Raw genomic sequence first — 23,952 nt, 5'->3', positions numbered from 1 at the left:
TTTTATTCGGAATTTGGGAGAAATGTCAGTAGTTTATAGAATAGAATAAAACAAAAATGTTCATTTTATTCAAACACAGACCTAAAAATAGTAAAACCAGAAAAACTGATAATTTTGCAGTGGTCTCTTAATTTTTTCCAGAGCTGTATATATAAAATAGTACCTCTTCCCTGAAATGGTGACCGAAAACCATGGTCCTACACCAGCAATTGCTGCAAACATTTTGACCAATAGGGTGTGCCATGCATCCACCCTGTTTAGACATCCATTGCAGTAGTACCAGGATTTTGGCAGCTGAGAAATAAGATTTCTAACATTTAAAATGTTACTTCCAGCTTAACCTGCTGTCTGCAGTGGGCAGAGCCTGTGAAAGACACAGAACAGCCCATTGCAAACAAGCAGTGTCAGCTGCAATACTATGGCTCGTCGATGAACCAGCCAACTTTCTTAGCAATGTCAGCCCATCATTGATTCCCAAGTGATGGGCTGGAATTTGACAACCAGCCAACATTTTTTCTTTAGCTGGCTGATGTGTGAATTGCACTGCAGCAGGTAACACTGCTTGCTTGTCGTGTGCAGTTCTCCTTCACTGAACACTGCAGACTGGAATTTAAACTGGAAGTACCTTTTTGACCGTTAAAAAAAAAAAATATTATGTATGTATACACATAACATACTCTAAATCTGAGTACCAGTGTACTGGGCCTGGTGTATGCCCCGGTTAGAATAGGTGTACCATATCCCTGTGTCGTAAGAGGTGACCAGGGTTGCATCAGGAAGGGCATCCAGCATAAAACCTGTGCCAAATCATTATGCGGATCATATCGGATGATCCGCTGTGAAGAAGAAGAAGAAGAAGAAGAAGAAGAAGAAGAAGAAGAAGAAGAAGAAGAAGAAGAAGAAGAAGAAGAAGAAGAAGAAGAAGAAGAAGAAGAAGAAGAAGAAGAAGAAGAAGAAGAAGAAGAAGAAGAAGAAGAAGAAGAAGAAGAAGAAGAAGAAGAAGAAGAAGAAGAAGAAGAAGAAGAAGAAGAAGAAGAAGAAGAAGAAGAAGAAGAAGAAGAAGAAGAAGAAGAAGAAGAAGAAGAAGAAGAAGAAGAAGAAGAAGAAGAAGAAGAAGAAGAAGAAGAAGAAGAAGAAGAAGAAGAAGAAGAAGAAGAAGAAGAAGAAGAAGAAGAAGAAGAAGAAGAAGAAGAAGAAGAAGAAGAAGAAGAAGAAGAAGAAGAAGAAGATGAAGAAGAAGAAGAAGAAGAAGAAGATGAAGATGAAGATGAAGAAGAAGATGAAGAAGAAGAAGAAGAAGAAGATGAAGAAGAAGAAGAAGAAGAAGATGAAGAAGAAGAAGAAGAAGAAGAAAAAGAAGAAGAAGAAGAAGAAGAAGAAGAAGAAGAAGAAGAAGAAGAAGAAGAAGAAGAAGAAGAAGAAGAAGAAGAAGAAGAAAAGAAGAAGATATATACATACATAAAAACTGTATACAGTATATGTACTTAATTTTATGGTTGGATGTGCCTTTTGATGAAAAACAAACACAAGACCTACCCTGCCAATCACAGAATAAACAAGCAAGAGCAGATATGGTCTCAAGCAACTTGTTACTTTTTTTTGGTTGGATGCACTTTTTCTTCAAGAATGCATAATCCCAAACATCAAATTCTAAAAATATATTGTTGCGAATTCGCGCCCGCCGGCGTGCGATCGGCTGCTCGACTCGAATGGAGGCCGCCTCGCCCACCGGAACAGACAATTCTGTCGTGCCCCTCTCGGAACAACGCCGGGAGCTACTCACGGGTGGGGGTTTAACCCCACCACGACCGTGCCAATTGCCCACCCGCGCAGGATAGGGTTGCTCACCAAATTCAATCTACCTAAGTACCTGCGCAGATGGTCGACCGGGCGATCGTACCTCGCCGCAGGCCGACTCCGGACACGAACCGCTTAAGCGGTCCATTCCGTGCTACAGTGATAACCGAGCGGTGTTATCGTCGGCCTCGACGGTTCCGATTAATTATCGGGCGTATTAAGCCCACTACGAACCCTTTACGTGAAGCAGGATGGAGGGTCAATTAAAAGGAAGGAGACGAAGCAAAACGGGAAAACAGTTCACACAAAGCACATTTATTTACACGACACACTGAGAACACACATATACAGCCAAACAGTCAAAATGCACATAAAGCAACCAAAACAATAAAAGCAACAACGACGCAGAATTACTACCGACTACACGCACACACGGCAACACTTATACAGTTCTACTTTACAGACGGCGCCAACACACATTTACTCAAAAGCAAAGGAAAGAAGCCACCCTCATAGACAAGGGGGCAGATGGGCCTGTAGGCCAATATGCGCGCGTGAGCTGAAGGAGTGGCCAGGTCTGCGAGACCGGGTGAGTCCTACCCGCGTCCTCGTGACGCGGTGGCGGACGAGCCGCAGATGTGGCCGCGTGGCTGTGCCCCGACTCTGTGTTCCTTGGCGGGTTTCGTTGGCACGACGTTTGGAGTGGGGAGGGAACGGGGCCCCCTTGTTGCACTATCTCAGCGCGGGGGAAAGGGGGAATTGTTGATGCCCTGGGGGAGGAGAATGGCTGGCTGGCTTGGGTCCCGCGACGAGCGATCTCACACCGCGACCTCGTCGCCGACCTTCTCGCCTCGGACCCGAGCTCCTTGGCCTCTTCCCACACTCTCCTCAGCCGACTGCAGAACCCAACTTAATGCCTTCGCCACCGGACTCCACTCTCTGCCACACCGATTACTCGACTCACTCTGCCCTGCCGACACACACTGCTACTGCCACACTCTGCTACTGCCACACTCTGCTGCTGTCAACCAAAAACTGACTCTGCCACGATTCGCCTTGCGCTCGCCGTTTTATAGGCCGGCAGGAGAAAACAATATGCAAATTTCCGGATCAGGATGACCTCGGGGGCGGAGCCACGCTCGCCAATTGGACGGAGGAAAAGTGGGTGTGAACCTCCCCTGATCCTAGAATTTGCATATCTCGATTTCACACAGATGCGCCTGGAGGCAGGGCCAAGCCGATCTGCGCTTGCTAATTGGACGGATCAGAAGTGGGCGTGTAGCGTTCTTGATCCGAATTCTCCCTCGGAAAGGCCGCTATTTGCACTCGCGGCTCGGTGCGTACCGCTGAACGAGCCCAAGACAGCCCGACGCCCAGTGTCCACAGGCGGCGCGGGAATGGCCGTAGAGGAGAGAGGTGAGGGTGGTGGAGGGTTTATCGGTGGTGGTTTGATGGTTATGGTGCCGTTTGGGAATGACGTTGATGTGATATTTGCAGGATTGAGTTGTGAAGGTAAAGGTCGTGGCTGTTGGCGTTGTTGTTGTCTGAGGCTTGGAGCGTTGTTGTAGTTGGTGACGATGGCTGGCGTGGTGGTTAAGGTGGTTGTTGTGTGATGGCGGTTGAGACGTGGTTGGTTCAAAATAAAGATAGAACAGAAAAACGGCTATCTCAAAGCGTCGCAGCCCGAATGAATCACATAAATTCCCTCGAGACAACGGATTTGGGCTAACTACACATGTACTTAAGAGTTATCTCACGTACGGGACCTGAATGGTGGTTTGCGAATTTCCACAGCCGTAACAATATATATATATATATATATATATATATATATATATATATATATATATATATATATATATATATATATATATATATATATATATATATATATATATATATATATATATATATATATATATATATATATATATATATATATAGCACGCACGCACGCACGCACACACAAACAATCCCCAGCAATATTACAACAAACGAACTGCAGTTGAAGCTATCCGGGGCTCAGTGAAGATCCTCAGAAGAGTCCTTGGACCAAAACTTTGAGAAGAAAACGTCAAACTTCCATGAATCATGACCCCTTACTAAAATGGAGATGGATACTTCAAGACATGGGAGGACTCTGTTCAACCATCTGAAACCCGCAATGGATATGACAACAAACGACTGACACACACACACACACACACACACACACACACACACACACACACACACACACACACACACACACACACACACACACACACACAGTGTTACTAATACCTTGCAGATGGCGTTAGTGTGTGATGGAATGTTTGCACTTTATCAGTCATCTGTTACTCATAAATGCAGAGCAATAACATAGTATAGTTTTCAATATATAAACGCTGTATTAATATTTTATTGAGATACCGTGTGTGTGTGTGTGTGTGTGTGTGTGTGTGTGTGTGTGTGTGTGTGTGTGCATTATATATACTATATGATATGATAAATCAAATCAAGAAGGCTATCTTTGAGGGTAGCATTTCACCATAATTTTATTTCATTCCACTTGGATGATAATCTTGCAGAAACAAACATGTATGAGATTTACAGGCAGCATTTTGGGAAAGGGTCGAGGCAACAGCTTTAAGGCTCAGTTAGTATCAGCAGGTATTCGTAGAATCATTATCGCCAGGCAGTTGGTTGTTGTCACAAAACCATGGAGAATATTAAAATTTGTAATAATTCATTTGCTTCTAGATCAAGTTACTTAAAGGCACTTTTATCATGTGATCACAAATGCATAAATCAGACATCAACAAAATAAAGTTTTTCACAAAGGATGGTCTGTGCCTCACAGTCAATTGAAAGTTCCAATCAGGTTGAAGACAAAATAATTCAGTATCATGAAGAGGCGTCAAGGAAAACCATCATGTAGGTGGAATATCATGTCCTCATCGGCCATGTTGTTAAGCATGATATTTTCGGGCATATCAAACGAACCATTTTGCATAATATATCAAGAATATCCTAAGGCACTGCACTTCTTTGGTTGGAAGCTTAGGCTGCATTTCCTGGGCAATAAGGGTGACTTACATAGCGACACTGACCCCTGGAAAAGCACGAAGTCAATGTATCATTGCTCTATGATTCAGGTAGCTCGACTCAGTCAATGACTTGAATAATTTGAGGACATTCACAAAAGGCACACCTCAAATTTGCTTTTGTGTAAATTTTAGTATTTCGCACGTCTGACACTCTTGCACGTTTGTGATTTTTTTTTCTCTCCAATAAGCACATTTTGTAAATTGGTTTGTGTATTATGAGATGATGAATGCAGTGAAACTTAAGAATACCACATTACTAAATATTGTAACGATGCATTTAAATTCATGAAAGGAAATGATCATTTATTAATATAAAAAAAACATAACAGAATAAGTAACAAAATCAACAGATAGCAATGCGTAATTAATTGTGCATACATATGCAATGAAAATGCTGACCCTTTTACAATATCATCTCAATGCACCATAAAGCGATTGGCTTTCCTCAAAGCAAGCATTCTGCTCCCAATAGAAATGCACACGTGCAGGTTGACTGCAGCAGAGAAAGAGGTGAGTGTGTTTTATTTTATGCTTTTCCACCAAACTCCTTTGCGGTGAAGAATGCAGGTCTCATCCAATCACCGTTATGTTGAGGAACTGTCAGGGAAAGAATTTAAAGTTGAAAGGGCCCTACAATCATACTACTCACAGTACATGTAATTCAGCTTGTGCATTTGTGTGTGTGTTTGCTTGTATGCACTCCTAAACCGTCGGATGGAATGAGTTGTAATTTGGTGGTTGGACTTGGGGTGTGCCCGTGAAGGTTTTAGTAATGAAGAAAATTAATAGTAGTGGGGTTTCGAGAGGCGGGAGATGATGCAAATTGTCTTTGTAAATGTGTGTCATGTAGCACCGCTCCCGGTGGGAGAGTGTCGTACAAGTCCAAGCGGCTTACATTATAATAGTATCTCTGTATGAAAACCTTCTTTAATCGAAAACTACTTGGCCAATTTGCATAGGTGCTCAGGATTTTATGCACACTTAAAGCGCTGGACGAAATAAGTTGAAAAATTATGGTTGCACTCTGGATGTGCATGGGAACGTTCTAGTAAGTTGGGATGGCCACCTGCAACTTTGGTTATTACTTTTATGTTAAGTACCTGCACTCCTGCACCGCTAGACAAAATAACTTGAAAAATGGATGTGATCACTAAAAAATATATAATCAAACTCCAAGAAGTTGGACAACACAAGATTAAGTCCCCCGCCCCCTCACTACACCAGTTAGGAGCCGGTGTTTCTCGCAATTAAATCAAATCATCAAAGGTACATTTTTATGGAAAGAATTGCATTGGGGATGAAAGAATGTTGACGATTTGCAAAACGAAATAAATTGCAAAATTTTGATTCTAGAAAAATTTCAAAACATGCACCTCACGACATACAGTTTGTTATGTGTGATATTCAGGAAAGTTTTAGAGATATGAGGATGAGACAAACAAAGCAAATAATGAAACATTTGTGCACTGCACAAAATGCTTGAGAGATCTGATGAATATTATTAGACCTTCAACATCATGCTGGCTTTGGCTACGTTGTTTACATGATGTTGCCAATCTTCTGTAAAATGTCAAAAAATATTTTTGCTTTTAAATTCTTGCACACCCATTATCAAGTACCCTATAAATCTTAAACATTGTGAAAGCATTAAACAAGCGGGTGTGTTATGGCATATGTTGAGATTTCCACTGAATGGATCGAGGAAGCACGAGGTTTACTGATCAAATTGTTACAAACAATGGAAATCAATTTCCCAGCACTTCATCTTCTTCCTGTACCACAAGGAACAACTGGACTTCCTTAAAATACTCCTTGGTATATTTTTAATGGAGATTCCAAAACTCAAGTTGGACAGGACATGACAGCAGTAGAAACAATAACTGTGTGATCACTACGCTCCGTTAGTATAGATTATTTTTTCAATATTGATATACCAGTGGGCTCATACCAGTATATCAATATTTAAAAAAATTGAATAAACAAATGATTTTTTTTAAAAACACAGGTTCCAAAAATACACAATGGTCCATGACATATTCATATATGATGTACACATCATTGACACACGGTCATTTTTCAAAGTATTCCTGCACGGGGCTTTTTTCTCCATCATGAAAATGGATATTTTACTTCAAACTTCAACTTGTATTTAAAATGATTTTGTTTTAAAGTGAAATCAGCATTTGTAATTGTCACAGGCCGGGATCCATCGCTATTGCGGATCGCCGTGTCAGTAATCAAGACAGATTTTCTTAAGCACACCCGATTCATTTAAAATAACCAATTGGCAATTGCTTTAAAAATAGCCACGAGGGTAAAGAAAAACGTGATTGCTTGTACGGAGCTCGGGTGTTGACTAAAAGTTGAAACCTACTGTACTTACTTCTTGGAACGTCATGACGTCATACATTCTACTGTTCCCGCTGTAGCTGAGATGCTGAGTGCATCAAAGCTTTTAAAATCGCGTACGGTATAAAGAGCTTTCTTCATTTTGTTGGTGCTATACCAGGTTTTTTTTTTTTTTTTTTGTTTTTCCTTCCGATTTTTTTCGGTATACCCGAATATTCAGAATTCTAATACTGGTATGTCAATATGAAAAATTATATCAATATAATCAATACATCGCCGCACCCTCGTGATCATATTAAATAATGAGCGATAAGAGAATAAACTAATAGGACATGTTAAAGTTAAAGTTAACTTTTATCAAACTTTTGATTTCATTCTTTCCCTCACACATTCTTCAAGTATCCCTTCCATTGTGTCCCTCCACCTTGCTGTTGCTGTGCTTTTCCCCTTTCCACTATGTTCTTGTTCTGTTGTGTTCTTCATTCTGTATTCTAGCTCTTCCATGAGCCTCAAGTTTGTAAACATAAAAATCTCTCCATTAGGCACCCTGGCTGCTTCTACACTTGCCTCACCAACTCTATCCACCTGTGAAGGTAAAATTTAAATCACTAGTCATTTTACCTGAGCAAGGTTTAGGTGGATTCTTCCTTCTCCACCCTGGTCCATGACTCTAAACATGCCTGAAAAGGGAAAGAAACGACCATCAATATATTGTCTAATATACCATCACATACAATACAAGGAATACGCATTATAATTAACAGCACTTTAGTCGATGACTCTGTTTTGACAAAAGTTTAATGAACAATGAAATGCAGAATATTATTTAAATAAAAAAATTTTAATTGCAGAAAAATTACGTAAAATTGTCCGTTATGGCCAGTGAACATCAAGCGGTATTACAACGAAATGGGAACCGCAAAGATGGAATTAAATGTATAATTTATTCATGTATTTGCTTTTATTGCTAATACCACAGCGATATGTCGAACTTGCATGCCCTGAACACTAAAAAGCACCCTTCTTATTTGGGCTTTGGTCGAAGATATACAACAAATTTTCAAAATGGTGATTGTCAACAACCAGCATGGTGATCTGCGAAGATGGTTGCTAATAACCACCGAAAAAAAATGATGTGTGACTTGGCTGCCTCACTTCCTCAGCTCATAGATGTGGTTGTTGTTGTTGGGAAAAGTCAACCGTCTCAATTTCTAAATTTGAGGGAAAATATTAACACCATTATCAAAAGTTATAATAGTGTACTAACAGGTGACATATATATCCTCAGAGAATAAAAAAGTTAAATGAATGTTAGTCTTTTTTATGAGGAATTTAAGTCTGTATGACAGTTGTTATATGAATGTAAACACTGTGTGATGTCATTGAGGGTTTAAGTCCATTGAGGAAACTATTGTGCAACACCATAAAAAAAAAACATTTGATTTGATAAGCTCAGAACATTTGATACGTTAGTGACATAACGTTTTAGTTAAAGTGGCCAGAATGCAAACCGATTTGTGCATTGAAACAAGTTACTTTAAACAATTAAATAAGCACTTGCTCTAAATGCGAGGTGATACATAATTTCCAACATAAACAATTGGAAAAGAAGAAGAAGAATAGAGGATAAGGAGAATGATAATCGACATCTATAAAGTTTGTTTGGTATCAACTGTGATGTGTGGCATAGAACGCCACCCAGTGTTGGTGAGAGAGGACATTACAAGTCACCTGTAGAGAAGACTTGCAATGCTGCACTGTGCACATGGCACAGTGCAAGTGCTTCACTGATCCCAACCAGAGGGAGAGGGTATTATTCTCCCATAAGGTATGGGTGTTTCATATGAGTCACATCCCGGGATTCCCTGCCTCAGACATTTCTTGGAATTCATGAATGTTATCGATTTGAAAGCGTTATAATTTTCATGGCATATAATGCAAATCAATACACCACACAAGCATCCATCAGGTTTTATTTACAGCATATATTTTATTCAAGAGATAATTCAAATATTCCATTCACCCAAAGGATGGGTAACAAACAGTGTGACCACTCCTTGGCTTTTTTCACAAGATCTTGGCTATTCGTTGTTCACCTTGGCGTCTTGGTTTTCTATAGGTTTCTTGGCGTATAGGTTTTCTATTATCATCACTTTTCCGAAACCTTGTGAATTCTTGGCTTTTTCATTGGCTCACCTTGGCATTTATGAAGATGAGGAGTGGTCACACTGGTGGGTAAACTGACAGACAATGCCGACGATATTACATGATACTCAGCCCACATTACGTAACGAATGCCAGGCATGAGTTGAATAACGAATGCCAGACACGTCATTACACAGCGTGTGTTTGAAGGCTGCAGTGAAGTTGAGCAAGGAAGACAAGCTGCGATAGTCGTCTGGAGAACCACATTGATACTCCCTTCTCCATAACAGCAAGTGGGGCGGACGTGGCGAGAATGATGCATTCTTGTGGAGGTGAACGGTCTGGAGTTATTAGTGTGGCCGGAACTGTACTCTGGCATCCCACAGCATGGCACATGGGTTGGCGTTTCAACAAAAGGACAAGTGACCACAACAGCATATTAACAGTCCCCCTCATCCCATCAAAGCCCCCAGTACTCACAACACGAATTATCATTTTTACTTTGTAACACACGTTTTGCTTACAACAACTTTGATGATCTGTCAACAATCGTCCTCAACCACGATGTTGACATTTTGACTATCACGGAGACGTGGTTCAAGCACGTCCTGCCCCTCCCCCCACCCCCCGAGCTGGTCTCTATACCATGTTATGCTACATTTGCAGTCAAGGCAAAATCGTGTAGGTGGACCTGACAAATCCCAAGAAACTTGGTTAATAGAACACACATTAAGGACAATCGACCTCCTCACAACGAAACACCCAGATGCTGGTTTTGTGATTCTTGGTCATTTTAATGAGCTCAACACCAACCCTCTTCTAGCTGACCAATGATACAGTCAAGTGATCAAACGACCAACAAGAGGAGATCGGGTCTTGGACAACATTGTTACCAACATTGGGAATGCCTATGGACACGTGCAGATCACTTCCCCTATTGATCCATCTGATCATTCTACGCTACTGAGGTCCCACAAAACTCTACAACCTATATGGAAACCTCATGCTATGAGACATCGTGTTAACGGTCCTATGCCAGATAGTGCTGTGCGATCATTTGGCAGATGGTTCAGCTCTCATGACTGGACTGAGGTGACTGAAAAAGATGTCAACCATCAATCTGAATGTTTCCATCAAACCCTCAAATCAGCGATAGACTCATTCTACTTAGTTTGTAGAGTTAAACTTCATTTGCATGACAAGAAATGGATTATTGCAAATGTAAAATCCCTTGTATATTCTCGGCAAATCACGTTCCATGGAGAAGATGCTACTAACTGGAAAAAACTCTGAAATCAGACACAGATAAAGCAAAAGCAGACAATTATTCCTCCCGCATCCAGCATCTGAAATGAGTAATCCGTCTGCTTGGTACCATGCAATCCACGTCCGAGCAGGAGGTACACAGAATCAGGTACCAATTCAGGTTTCTGGATTATCAGCTAGTGACAAGAAGATGGTGATTGCCAAAGCGATCAATGACCACTTTGTAGAGATTACCACCGATTTAGCAACCCTCAATGTGACAGACCTCCCCTCGTACCTACATTCTCCAAAACTGTGCCCCACAGTTTATCCTTGGGAAGTTCATAAAGCCATGTCCAAGGTCCAGAAATCAACATCAGGGGACCCGACGGGATTTCTGCAAGGCTCATCCACATTTTCTCTGTCGAGTTATCAACACCTCTTGCTCACATCAACAACACTTCCTTTTGGCAAGTTAAGGGTCTCGATTGGTGGAAACACATCATCGTAATACAAGTACCAAAATCAATCCTCCTAAAATTGACAAGTGAAGACCCATATCTTGCACGAGTCATTTTACCAAATTAGCTAAAGGATTCATCGCAAAATGGATGTTACAAGATATGACACTGAAATTAGACGCAAATCAATTTGGAAATCGGAAGTAGTTCTCAACAAACCATGATCTAATTAATATGTTACATACTTTGTACGTCGACACAGAGAAATCAAGATTGTCCTCTACTGTCCTTTTGGAATTCTGGAATTCACAAAAGCATTTGATCTTCATCAAACTTCCAGAGAAACATCAGTGAGTGCCTTGGAGTGTTTTAGGCAAAAAAAAACTTTTAGAAAATTTTGAAGAAAAAAAAAAAAAAAAAAAAAAGAGTTTAATGTTTTTCTTGGGGGGGGATTTATATATTTTATAATTCCTCCAAAGTGCCGAAGCCTTTTTGCTAATTGTTTTGGACTTATTTATTCATAAGTGTAGTTGAATATAACTGACATTAATCAGACATTCAAATAAAGCACAAATAAACCTCTTCAAGAAGCAGTCGAAGTTAGCAGTACGTCGAATTCTTCCTGAACGGCACAATATTCATAGATCGGGGGCAAACGTAACCCAGAAAAAAGGGCACATTCACCAGCATCCATTCGATGAATAACATCCAATTCCACTTCTGAGGTAACACTTTTACAATGCCTCTCAGCCAATAATCTACAGGGTGTTTACAAAGTCCCATTACCCCTCAACAGAACTTGATATATGAATATAATGAACACACAAGAGGTATTAACGTAAACAATGAATAAAGAAAACTTTTATTGTCATAAAAGCCAAAGTATTAACATGTGTGTATATATATATATATATATATATATATATATATATATATATATATATATATATATATATATATGAAATGTGACAGGGAAAATTATGATTGGGGAGTTGGGGAGGAGGGAGGGTCGTGAGACTTTGTAACCATACTGTACAGTACCGTGCATTTCTCTATGTGTGAAGATGATTTGTGATCTCTTGGTTTCGAGTCTCATGGTCATTTGACAGTTGCAATTAAACAGGGTTTCTACAAATGCCACGAGATTGCGAGTTGGACAGGCGACCATGATGAGCCATTTTAAAATTGCTCAACAGTGCCTAAGCCTTTGCAGCTATGTGAAAGGTCATATTAAATGAGCCCCGACCCTATTCCTTAGCGCATGTGGGGAAGTGTTTTAGGTCCTCACAAAAAAAAAAAAAAACATAGATCGGGCAACACCGGATATCTCGGTGATATATATGTGAAAGTTTCATGATTGTGTCTGAACAGGGTAAATGTCTTAACCACAGCACATGTAATGCTGGATGAGCTCTTGGGTCCAGACAGTGTTTGCAGATGTCTAAAATATCGACATTCACGCAATTTTGAGTTATGTGCATTTTTGTTATGCACACTGGTGTTCGATATGCTCAGAGTCATTGGTTCGCACACCTACTCGAAGTAAAAGAAATAATACAAATACAAACTATTGAGTCAATTCACTCAAAGTACAATTGCCTTTCCTTCGATTTACTTCACAGAGAAATCTTAGCAGTCTTAACAGTTAGTGACAATTATGCTGTCAAAGGACATTCTTAGCAAACTTCATAAATATATTCTATCGTCTATTGGGAACCAATTCCCTGACAAATGGAACCTAAGACTCCTTCAGGATGCTTCCATGAACTTTTCGTGCACATGTGATTCGTACAAATGAACGCTCTGACAATGCCTGATGTGAGCGGAAGCACAAAATTTCACTGGTGGTGTACAATCTCAATCGCTGGTTCGCACACCTCCCAGAAATAACACTAATATAACAACAAATTATTCAGTCAACTCAGGGCATACCTGTAAAGTTTGCCTCAATCTGTTCCATCATTACGGAGAAGATAGTTGAAGGTTTTTATGTTAAAAAAAATATATACATACATGGCTGCAGAACCACATGAACAATGACGTCATCAATTCCCCCTCCAATACAATTTAGCCCAAGATGACCCTCAAAATTTTTCATACTGACCAGATAAAGCCTTCAATGTTTGCAATTATGACATCATATCGAAGCCAGATATGACATCATTTTAACAAGGACAAATGTGTCCAAGAGCCGTGTCCTAAAGGTTTTGTCTTCACCAGAAGAAGAGGAATAGGAAGAGGAGGAAGAAGAAGAAAAAAAATAAAACAACAACTTCCGATATTTCGTCACGTGCCTTGATTGAGCCAATAGCGACACCCGTCATGGACGATTGTCGTTCATGACGACAAAATAATGTATTTACGAAATGGCAATACATTAAATGGAATAATCTTTAAAAAGTAACGTGAAATTTTCGAAACTTAAAATCAAATGTCCGAATATATTTAAAAGTTCATGATAGACGAGGATGTGTACAGGTGTTTAGTATTTAAGGAGATCCGGATCCTGTATATAAAAGAGCCGAGTCCTAAAGGTTTTTGTGGTGTCCGAGGTGCAGCGGAACATGGGGAGCGAGAGCGTTAGCAGCAGCTCCGCTTTATTGCGCGCTCGGATGTACATTACTACCACCACCCCTAGCGGGAGAGTCATGATATACGAAAACCCAATCACGTGATACAGCACACTCCTCCCCTCGTAAAATGACAATTCAAATGATGACATGACAATTATGACATGACCAAACGAAACCAATCAACATTCAAAATCCTCCAAGTACCGCGGCCGTCTCCTGACCCCGCCTCGGACGGGCAGCGACGCCAGACGGTCCAGGCTCAGACGCCTCCCGGCTAGGTCGAGGTGACACCCTCGCCGGACTTGCCCCATTCGCAACAACAACCGCCCCCGGCCGACAAGCTTGCTCGTCGTCCTCAGGCAGGACTGAATCAGGTGAACACCCCGCGGGTGTCGGCACGTCCGGCCCTGGCGATACAACGTCTGGCCACGGCGACATCACAGGTGGGGGTCCCACATCGGTCGGCACAGGGGGGGTGACGCTGAACAGCGATCATGCATTTGGTCCACGTGCCGCTTCCACACCTCCCCACCATCAGTCCGCACCATGCAATTCGCCGGCCCCAGTACCACAGAGACCACAGAGACCACAGCCGGCACCCATTTGGAACCGTGGAAATAATCGCGCACCATTACCCGCTGTCCCACATCAAAACCGCGCAGCAGCGTCGGGCGTGACACCGCCCCACTCACCGACCCTCCAGGTCGCAGCAAATCCAGTCTGGACCGCAATGCCCGTCCATAGAGACGAATGGCAGGAGAATCACCCGTGACAGGATGAATAGTGTTCCTGTATTGGAGCAAAAAAGACATCGACCACCGTCTGCACAGGTGCAACACCCCCCTGCGCAAAGCCCATTTCAACATCTTAACAAACGACTGTGCCTGCCCATTCGTCGCAGGATGATATGGTGTGGACCTTAGATGGCGAATACCATTTTGACGCAAAAACTCATCAAATACACCTGCGATGAACTGCGGACCATTATCAGAGACCAGAACCTCGGGTAATCCTTTATTAGCAAAGATCGTCCGCAGTTTTTCTCCTGTAATGTTTGCTGATGTACGCTGCATCACTACAACCTCCGGCCATTTAGAGAATGCATCGATCACAATCAAAAACATTTTGCCATTAACCGGCCCCGCAAAATCCACATGGACCCTCTGCCAGGCCCTCTCTGGGGTAGGCCATAGTCCCGAAGCTCGATGCGGGTTATCAGCATCTGTTTGGCACGTGGTGCAACGCTTAACCAACTACTCGATGTCTTTGTCCAACCCCGGTCACCACAACAGGCTACGAGCAAGACTCTTGGTCTTCACGACGCCAAGGTGACTGACATGCAGTTCTTCCAAACACCACTGCCTGAACTTCGGTGGAATCACCGCCCTCATTCCCCACATAACGCACCGTTTGATCAACGACAGCTCCGATGCACGCGACGCGAAAGGCTGAAATGCCGGTGTTGAAGGTAGATCGCTCCAATTCCCTGTAGAAATTGCCTGGACGACACGGGCAAGCACTGGATCATGAGCCGATTCCACCGCGACCTGTTTGGCCATGATCGGCCTGCTTTGGACCTGGCCCAGCGCGAACACATCAACCCGGTCGGACGACTCAGACGCAGCTGGACCTTCCGCGCATGGCAAGCGCGAGAGCGCGTCGCAGTTAGCATGCTTTTCGGTGCTCCAGAACTGAATATCCTAAATGTAAGCAGCAAGAAACAGACACCACCGCTGTATCCGCGCGCCCGCTACCACCAGTACCCCGTGTTCGGGTCTCAGGATGAATTGAAGTGGTTTGTGATCTGTCTGCAAAGTGAAATGCTGCCCCAGCAGGTATTGATGAAACCTCTGCACACCCCAGACGAGGCTGAGAGCCTCGCGCTCGATCTGGGCATATTCCCGCTCTGCTGCGGACAGGGTCCGGGATGCAAAACAAACAGGCCGCTCGGAACCATCGTCCATCCTGTGGGAGAGCACTGCCCCGATGACATATGCAGAGCTGTCGCATGCCAATAAGAGCAGACGCGCAGGCTCGTAGTGCACGAGGACCGTATCCTCTGTGAGCAGCCGCTTGACGCGGTCGAACGCTGCCTGGTGTGCAGGCCCCCAGGCCCAGCGCTCGTCCTTCCTGAGGCACCGTGTTGACGGCGCAAACTGTGAGCTGAGCCCGCGCACGAACCTTTGGTAATACTGGGCTATACCAATGAACGAGCGCAGCTGCGTCTTGTCGCGAGGCGGTAGCATGTGCCGAATCGCCTCCACCTTCCGAGGGCCTTTCAACAGCCCCTCCGGCATGATGATGTGCCCGAGGTATTCCAAGCGCTGCTTGAAGAACGCGCACTTGTCTCTGTTCAAGCGCAGGCCGCACGCTTCTAGCTTCGTCAGCACTTGGGCAATGTTCGCAAGATGCTCGTCCGCCGTTTTCCCCGCAATGAGCATATCGTCCAGGTAGGTTTGAGCGGGCAGGCCAATGCAAACCTGATCCATGGCTTTCTGCCACAAGGCTGGGGCCGAAGCAATCCCAAAACAGAGTCGGGTATATCGGTAGAGCCCTTGACACGTGTTAATTGTCAAAAGGTCGCTACTCCCGGGATCCATCGGCACGTGAAAATATGCATCACGCAGATCAAGCTTTGTGAGGTATTGACTCCCCGCCAATCGTGCATATATTTCATCGATTGACGGCAGTGGATATTGCTCCACGCTGAGCCCCGGGTTAACCGTGGACTTGAAGTCCCCACACAATCGGATGTCTTCATTCCGTTTCAGCACCGTGACGACCGGGGTGGCCCAATCTGAGTACGACACCCGTTCGATCACTCCACAGGCCTCCAGCCTATCCAGTTCACCCTTGACCTTTACAAAAACGAGGAACCACCCCCTCCTTCAGGAAGAGCTTTGCCTCTACGCCCTTGAGTTTCCCAAGGTCGTCACAAAACAAACCTTGATGTCTTTGAAGAATCTTCTCCAACTGATCCTCCCATCGGCTCGGCACAGGTTGCACAAGGTGAACGGCAGCCCAGTCTAGCCTGATGCGGGTCAGCCAGTCTCGGCCAAGGAGAGACGGACCCCTCCCCGGCACGACGTACAACGGAAGCGCGGCGACCTGGTTTTGGTACCGCACAGACACGTCTGCCATCCCGACTGGCGTTATCTTCTCCTGGGTGTACGTGAACAGTGTGAGGTCAGACCTGATAAGCTTCAGGTTGTTGAGTCTACACGCGGTCTGTTCGCCGATGATCGACACCGCCGCTCCCGTATCAACCTGAAACGTGATCGGCGTGTTGTTCACTTCGACTTCCACCGTCATCGGGCGCGCCGCCGCAGGGCCAATTGAAAACAGGCCCATCAACGGCTGCCGGTTTCGCCCCGGGTCGCCGAGGTCGCCTCGCACATCGCCGTCCATGACCTTAACGGTGGCCAACGCCCCTCGGCACACACGCTTCAGATGACCCACCTTGTGACAACGTAAACACACGGTGTTTTTAAACGGGCACACACGGCGCAGGTGTCGACCTCCGCATCCCAAACAAGTACGCGGGGTCACCTCACCGCTCGTGCGGCCGCGCGGTGACGTCTGGCCCCGGCCCGCACCGAAGGTCGTGTGTGCGTCCCGGGGCACTCGCGACACCGCTTGGGCCCCCGGGCTATCCGGCAAGCTGCGGCCGGTGATGGCCCGAACATCTCCGAGAGTCTGCTCGACAGCTGTAGCAGTGTCGACCGCCGAGGTAAATGTAATGGCTTCACCCTTCAGCCGTAGAACCGCCGAAACCATTTTCGCATCTTGCAAACCAGAAATAAAACGATCTCTGAGCCGAGCTGGACGCTCCTCTGCCGTGAACTTGCAGGCCACGGAAGAATGCTTCACTCGCACCACGAAATCAGCGACGCGCTCCTCCGTACCTTTCGCGAGGCGATCGAACTGGTAACGAGCCAGCTGTAATGACTTCTCCGGCGCCATGTGTGCTTTCATCTTCTGCACAATGTCCCGAAACGACAGCGTGTCCCCACTGGGCTTGTCCGGCGCCACCAAATCACTCAGCAGTCGATAATGTTCCGCCGATAGCGAGGCAAGCAAGATCGACTTCTGTTTGCTCTCGTCGACCACATCATTTGCGTGGAAATAGCACCCCAACTGTTCCGAAAACAATTCGAAGTAGTCTCCGACGAAAACGGGCACCTGTCCGTGCGCCGTGACTCGTCGATCAACCATCCTCGTCAGCCAATTGTGGTGTCCGAGGTGCAGCTGAACATGGGGAGCGAGAGCGTAGCAGTAACTCCGCTTTATTGCGCGTCCGGATGTACATCACTGCCACCCCTAGCGGGCGAGTCATGATATACGAAAACCCAATCACGTGATACAGAACAGTTTTGTCTTCATAAGAAGAAGAAGAACAAGAAGAAGAAGAAGAACAGGAAGAAGAAGAACAAGAAGAAGAAGAACAAGAAGAAGAAGAAGAACAAGAAGAAGAAGAACAAGAAGAAGAAGAACAAGCAGAAGAACAAGAACAAGAAGAAGAAGAACAAGAACAAGAAGAAGAAGAACAAGAAGAAGAAGAAGAACAAGAAGAAGAACAAGAAGAAGAACAAGAAGAAGAACAAGAAGAAGAACAAGAAGAACAAGAAGAAGAACAAGAAGAAGAACAAGAAGAACAAGAAGATCAAGAAGAAGAAGAAGAAGAAGAAGAAGAAGAAGAAGAAGAACGCCGAGCTCCCTTCGAGCCACGTCTCGCACTAAAAATCACTTATTTCCCATGGGGAGTACTTGACATGTGTGAAATTTCGATTTTTTCCATAGAGCTGTTTCGGAGATAGAGGTCAAAAGGTTTTCCTTTTTTCCAACATGACTGCCACACCAGGTGACCTGTGATGTCAAAGGTATCACTTAAAAAAAAAAAATTATACAGGAGTGGTCACACATATGGTGAAAATTATGTCAATCAGATAAGCGGTTGCAGAGAAATTAGAGAAAATTAGCACAGACGGACATACGTATTAACATGAACACACACTATATATACTGTATGTATGAATGAATGAAATTATATATATATATATATATATATATATATATATATATATACATATATACATATATATATATATATACATATATATATATACATATATACATATATATATATATATATACATATATACATATATATATATATATATATATATATATATATATATATATATATATATATATATATATATATATATATATATATATATATATATATACTGAACAAAAATATAAACGCACCAACCTAAATATCTAAGTCAAGATTGCCATTATGGGAAGATGGTCAAACCGATGATATGTTTGAGCAATGGTTCCTTTGTTTTGCTCAAGACAGATGTTCCCGTTGAAATTGACCACTCTGAGTGTGTGGACTCACACGTTGAGTAATCCTTCCCATGAGCACCATGGGGCTTGACAGAGTGATGGTCAGTGAGCGTGACCAGGACACAAACACTTCCTATAGCTTGCCCTATAAAAGGCCTCCCCAAAATGTGGACTGGTGCCAAATGTCAACATGCCACAGATGTCACAAATCTTGAGGGAGCGCGCCATTGGCATGCTGAATGCTGGGACGTCAGTACGGGCCGTTGCAGCACACTTCAATGTCCACCACTCCACCATTAGCCGCCTGAGAACGCGCCTCAGAGAGACTGGAAGCACCGTGAACCGCCCACATGCCCGGCGACCACGTGTGACCACCGCTGGTCAGGATCGTCACATGAGGCTGCAACATCTCCGGGATCGACTCCGACCGGCCACGAGGACTGCCGATGAGACTGTCGGGCTGCATAACAGGCGCATTTCAGCCCAGACGGTGCGTAACCGCTTGAGCAAGGCCAACCTCCGAGCCCGCCGACCACACCGGGGACTCAACCTCACTGCAGTCCGGCGTCAGACCCGACTGAACTGGGCCAATGTTCACTTGCGCTGGACCCTCGCACGATGGAGGAGAGTGCTGTTCACCGATGAGTCACGGTACCAGCTGTATCGGGCTGATGGCAGACTTTGCGTTTGGCGTCGGGCTGGGGAGCGCTACACTGACGCCAATGTCCTTCGTCGGGTGTCACACGGTAGTGCCAGTGTTATGGTGTGGGCAGGCATATGCCATGGAGAGCGCACTCGGCTTCATTTCATTGAAGGCAACTTGAACGGGCAGCGGTACAGGGACGAGATACTCAGACTCATCGTCGTGCCGTTTGTGCGCCTTCACCATGTGACGTTTCAGCAAGACAATGCTCGCCCCCATGTTGCCAGGATCTGCATGGACTTCCTCGGTGAGGAGGACATTGATGTCCTCGACTGGCCTCCATATTCTCCCGACATGTCGCCCATCGAGCACCTTTGGGACGTTCTTGATCGACGCGTACGACAATGTTACGCAGTCCCAGAGAACGTCTGCCAGCTCCGTGTGGCTCTCCAGGAGGAATGGGAAAACATCCCTCAGGCCACCATCGATAATCTGGTGATGTCCATGCGCCGGAGATGCACCGCTCTGCGCGACGCCAACGGTGGACACACCCGCTACTGACTGTGTGAACTCTGACAGTGACACCTCGGTTGTGTCGGCTGTTGTAGCGCAAAGACTGTCGCCAGAATTCTCAAGGAACTCTTTGAAATTTAATGCTCAATTGTCATGGATTCTATAACCAAATTGTTGTGAAGATTTAGTATTAATGAGTTCGAGGTAAAATAGTAACAATCGCTTGGTGCGTTTATATTTTTGCGCTTGGTGCATTTATATTTTTGTTTAGTGTATATATATATATATATATATATATATATATATATATATATATATATATATATATATATATATATATATATATATATATATATATATATATATATATATATATATATATATATATATAGATATATAGATATATATATATAGATATATATATATATATATATATATATATATATATATATATATATATATATATATATATATATATATATATATATCCCTGTGTTGTAAGAGGCGACCAGGGTTGCGTCAGGAAGGGCATCCGCCATAAAACCTATGCCAAATCAGTATGCGGATCATAATGGATGATCCGCTGTGGCGACCCCTAACGGGAGCAGCCGAAAGACGAACAACATACACACACACACACACACACACACACACACACAATTTATTTCTTCAAAATGCCAACAGGATTATAACAGCACCGGGCAATGCTGGGTACCCCTGCGAGTTTTCAATAAAGGAGTGCTCCTGCAATTTTATAATGTTTACAATGTAATATTTATAGACTTTCAATATTTTATTTTATTTTTTAAACCATCAGTGAGTGAGTGCTCTTTCAACTTAACAAGCAGCCAAAATATGATTTAAAAAAAAAAAAAAACCAAAAAACCTCTCAAGTATAGTTTTTAGCCAAAAGTGGTATTACCAGGGGGAGGAAATGAAGGGTCGGAGAGAGAAGTAAAAGTAGGGGATTGTTGTATTGAGCATCAGAAATGGGTGGGGAACAAAACCCCCACAATTGTGGGAATAATATATAGATGGCCTTGAAGGCCTGATGTTATAGTAAGCAAGACTCGAGAAATATAATGCAGGTAAGAAAATGTCCTTACTGCTCATGGCTTCGAGTCGGACGAGGCAACAAATGAAGTTATCAAAGTCTATGGTCATGTCGTCATCTCTGTATCGGGAAATGATAATCTCTGTGAGTTTGTCATTGAGTTGGTAGCCTATGGATGGGAGAAACAGGCAGAATACATAAGGGTTTCAGCCATAAGTACCAAATTGTATGCTCCTCCTCACACTCACTATATACGAAATGCGAAATGAACATGCGGGAATGTAAAAAAAAAGTTAAACAATTTTTTAAAACCTTCAATTAAAAAAAAACAAAACACTGGACAATGGTTCAGTAATATGCATTTCAATAAAATAGACATTATAAAAGCTTTTCGACTTGCACTCCTCAGGATAAAACCGCAAGCAGAGGAAGAAGAAGCATCAAACTCTCATTTATAAAGTTACAATGTAATGTCCTCAACGTTGATTTGTTCAGGGAAAGTAAAGATGGGATTACCTGATTGGTGGAACCATGGGGCATCATGAATAATGAGTAGGTGAAAATGAACCATCATGAATTATGATGAGGCGGAGATGAATTACCAAAGTACCGGAAGAAACGTAATGCGAATTAGCTGAGGGCCAGTTGGGGGGTGGGGGGCGGGGGGTTGTGGTTTTCATGATGACTCAATGTTGACTGTGGGAGAGTTATCACACAATCGAGCCATCAGAGTCAAGATAGATATAAAGTTCGGACAAAGTCTTTCTGTCTACAAAGAATAGGATTGGTTGACCTGATGAATGTGATCTTCATTGCACGAAGGTGAGTTAATCTGCGTCCTCCACTAAGGATTTTAATATATATATTCCTGAACCCACCAAAGACGACGATAATCAGACCTGGTAAATGTCTAGTATACCTATGCCTACCTTGGAAAGGCAAAGTGTCTCAACGGTTTTAAAACTAGATCAAACAGACATTGTCCCATTCTTACTATTCTGTTCAACCACGAGTGATTTTCACTAACCACCGGTTGTTCTGCCTGCCTCTCACATAAATAAGATTATTTATGAATTTTAGTGCCAGTGTGATTCTCGGTACGTGGGCCACGCATCTTTGAGATTGAAGGATCGCATTGAACAACACGTCCCTTTGGGGATCAGACAGGGTCTGTCAACCGAACAGAGACAACCAACTGGGGCTTGTAAGAATGTACACAATATGACAAATATTCCCTGTGCCTCTGCAATTGGTGACCATTTACGAATAATCCTCAGTGTGCAGAGCAATATCATATTGGCTGGTGTAAAATCCTGAGTAGAGGACGCAGTTTAGATGGAGGCCACATTCATCAGGCCAACCAATCCCATTCTTTGTGGACAGAAATAATTTCTCTGAACTTTATATCTATTTTGACTCTGGTGGCTCGACTGTGTGACAACTCTCCCACAGTCAGTTGAGTCATTAGGAAAACCACAACCCCCACCCCCAACTAGCCCTCAGCTAATTAGCATTACGTTTCCACCGGTACTTCGGTGATTCATCTCCACCTACTCATTATTCATGATGCTCTGTGGTTCCGCCAATCAGGAAATTCCATCCTTTCTTTCTCTCAACCAATCAACGTTGAGGACATTACATTGTAACTTTATAAACGAGAGTTTGGTGCTTCTTCGTCACCTGCTTGCGGTTTTATCCTGAGGAGTGCAAGTCGAAAAGCTTTGATAATGTCTATTTTATTGAAATGCACATTTAAACTTTGTTGTATTCATAAAATGTTTGGTCAGGTAAGACACAATAGCTTGTCAAAACAAATACTGCAATATTTCGCACAACGCAAATAGCAAAATTAATCCAGGGCATGAATGCTGACATTTCATTCTCAAAGCCGAGAGGCATCCATTGTGAGAGTGGGTAAAAGTGCATTATTAAATATTTGTTCCTTGTGACCGTAGTAAGAAGATAGCTGTGACTTGGTTTTCATCACAATACCACTGCTGCAACAGCAGTTCTGGGAAAGGTTATTACAAATAGAGGCCACGTTCCAAAAAAGGAGAATGAGCCAAATAAAGTTACAATAAAGTAACAGCACAAAGGTAAAATCAACTAAAATTGAGATGCGTGAACTCAGGCCAATTCGTTTAAAAGAAACGTGGAAACATGCACCTGACCGGTCATTATGAAGTCGGTAAACTGACAAGTTCAGGGCAACAGAAGCCATAGCAATTACCTGACTCGGTGGCGTAATGGTTAAAGCGTCTGCTCTGAGTCTGGTAGGTCGTGGTTCAAACCCCAGCCAAATCAAACCAAAGACTAAAAATGGTACATGCTGCTTCCTTGCTTGATGTTCAGCATTTATGAAGGATAGAGCATGGACAAACAACCATAGATTGGTAACCATTGGAAGAGGAAAAGGAGAGGCTTTGATTGGCCTAATGCCTTCTGTGTTGAAGGTCCTTGTAAGAGAACTCGTTTTATTAAACTTACCAGCTTCCTTCAGGGCCAAACGCATCTCAAAACTGTTGAAAGCCCCCGAGTTGTCCATGTCGAACTGTTTATAGATTTGCTGTTGATAAAATAAAAATAAAAATAAAACAGATGGAACAATTCATCATCCTGTTGCATTGAATTGGAGTTGATATTCACAAGATAAAACAACTCAAGTTTTGAACTGGAAGAAACATTTACATCAATCGCCAATGAGTAGACGACACGGTTTGCTCACCCA

General features: G+C 43.3%; 1 protein-coding gene across 2 annotated transcripts in view; it reads right to left on the bottom strand.

Annotated features, from left to right (window-relative positions):
- Positions 1–4,308: 4,308 nt before the first annotated feature.
- LOC147011729 (calpain-1 catalytic subunit-like) overlaps positions 4,309–23,952 on the bottom strand; it is an 84,973-nt gene continuing 65,329 nt past the window's right edge. For both annotated transcript variants that reach the window (XM_085857447.1, XM_085857446.1), the window contains 4 exons: positions 23,712–23,790; positions 21,277–21,393; positions 7,857–7,915; positions 4,309–5,483 (listed from right to left, as the gene is read on the bottom strand). In XM_085857447.1, the coding sequence (XP_085713573.1) occupies positions 5,457–5,483; positions 7,857–7,915; positions 21,277–21,393; positions 23,712–23,790 (282 nt within the window). In that variant the 3' untranslated portion in view covers positions 4,309–5,456. The remainder of the gene's footprint in view (positions 5,484–7,856; positions 7,916–21,276; positions 21,394–23,711; positions 23,791–23,952) is intronic.

This window comes from Eptatretus burgeri, chromosome 15 (genome assembly GCF_056783735.1).
Source record: "Eptatretus burgeri isolate ZD-2024b chromosome 15, Ebu_testis_v1, whole genome shotgun sequence".
NCBI classification, from domain to species: Eukaryota; Metazoa; Chordata; class Myxini; order Myxiniformes; family Myxinidae; genus Eptatretus; species Eptatretus burgeri.
This window is presented reverse-complemented; position numbering and strand designations above follow the sequence as displayed.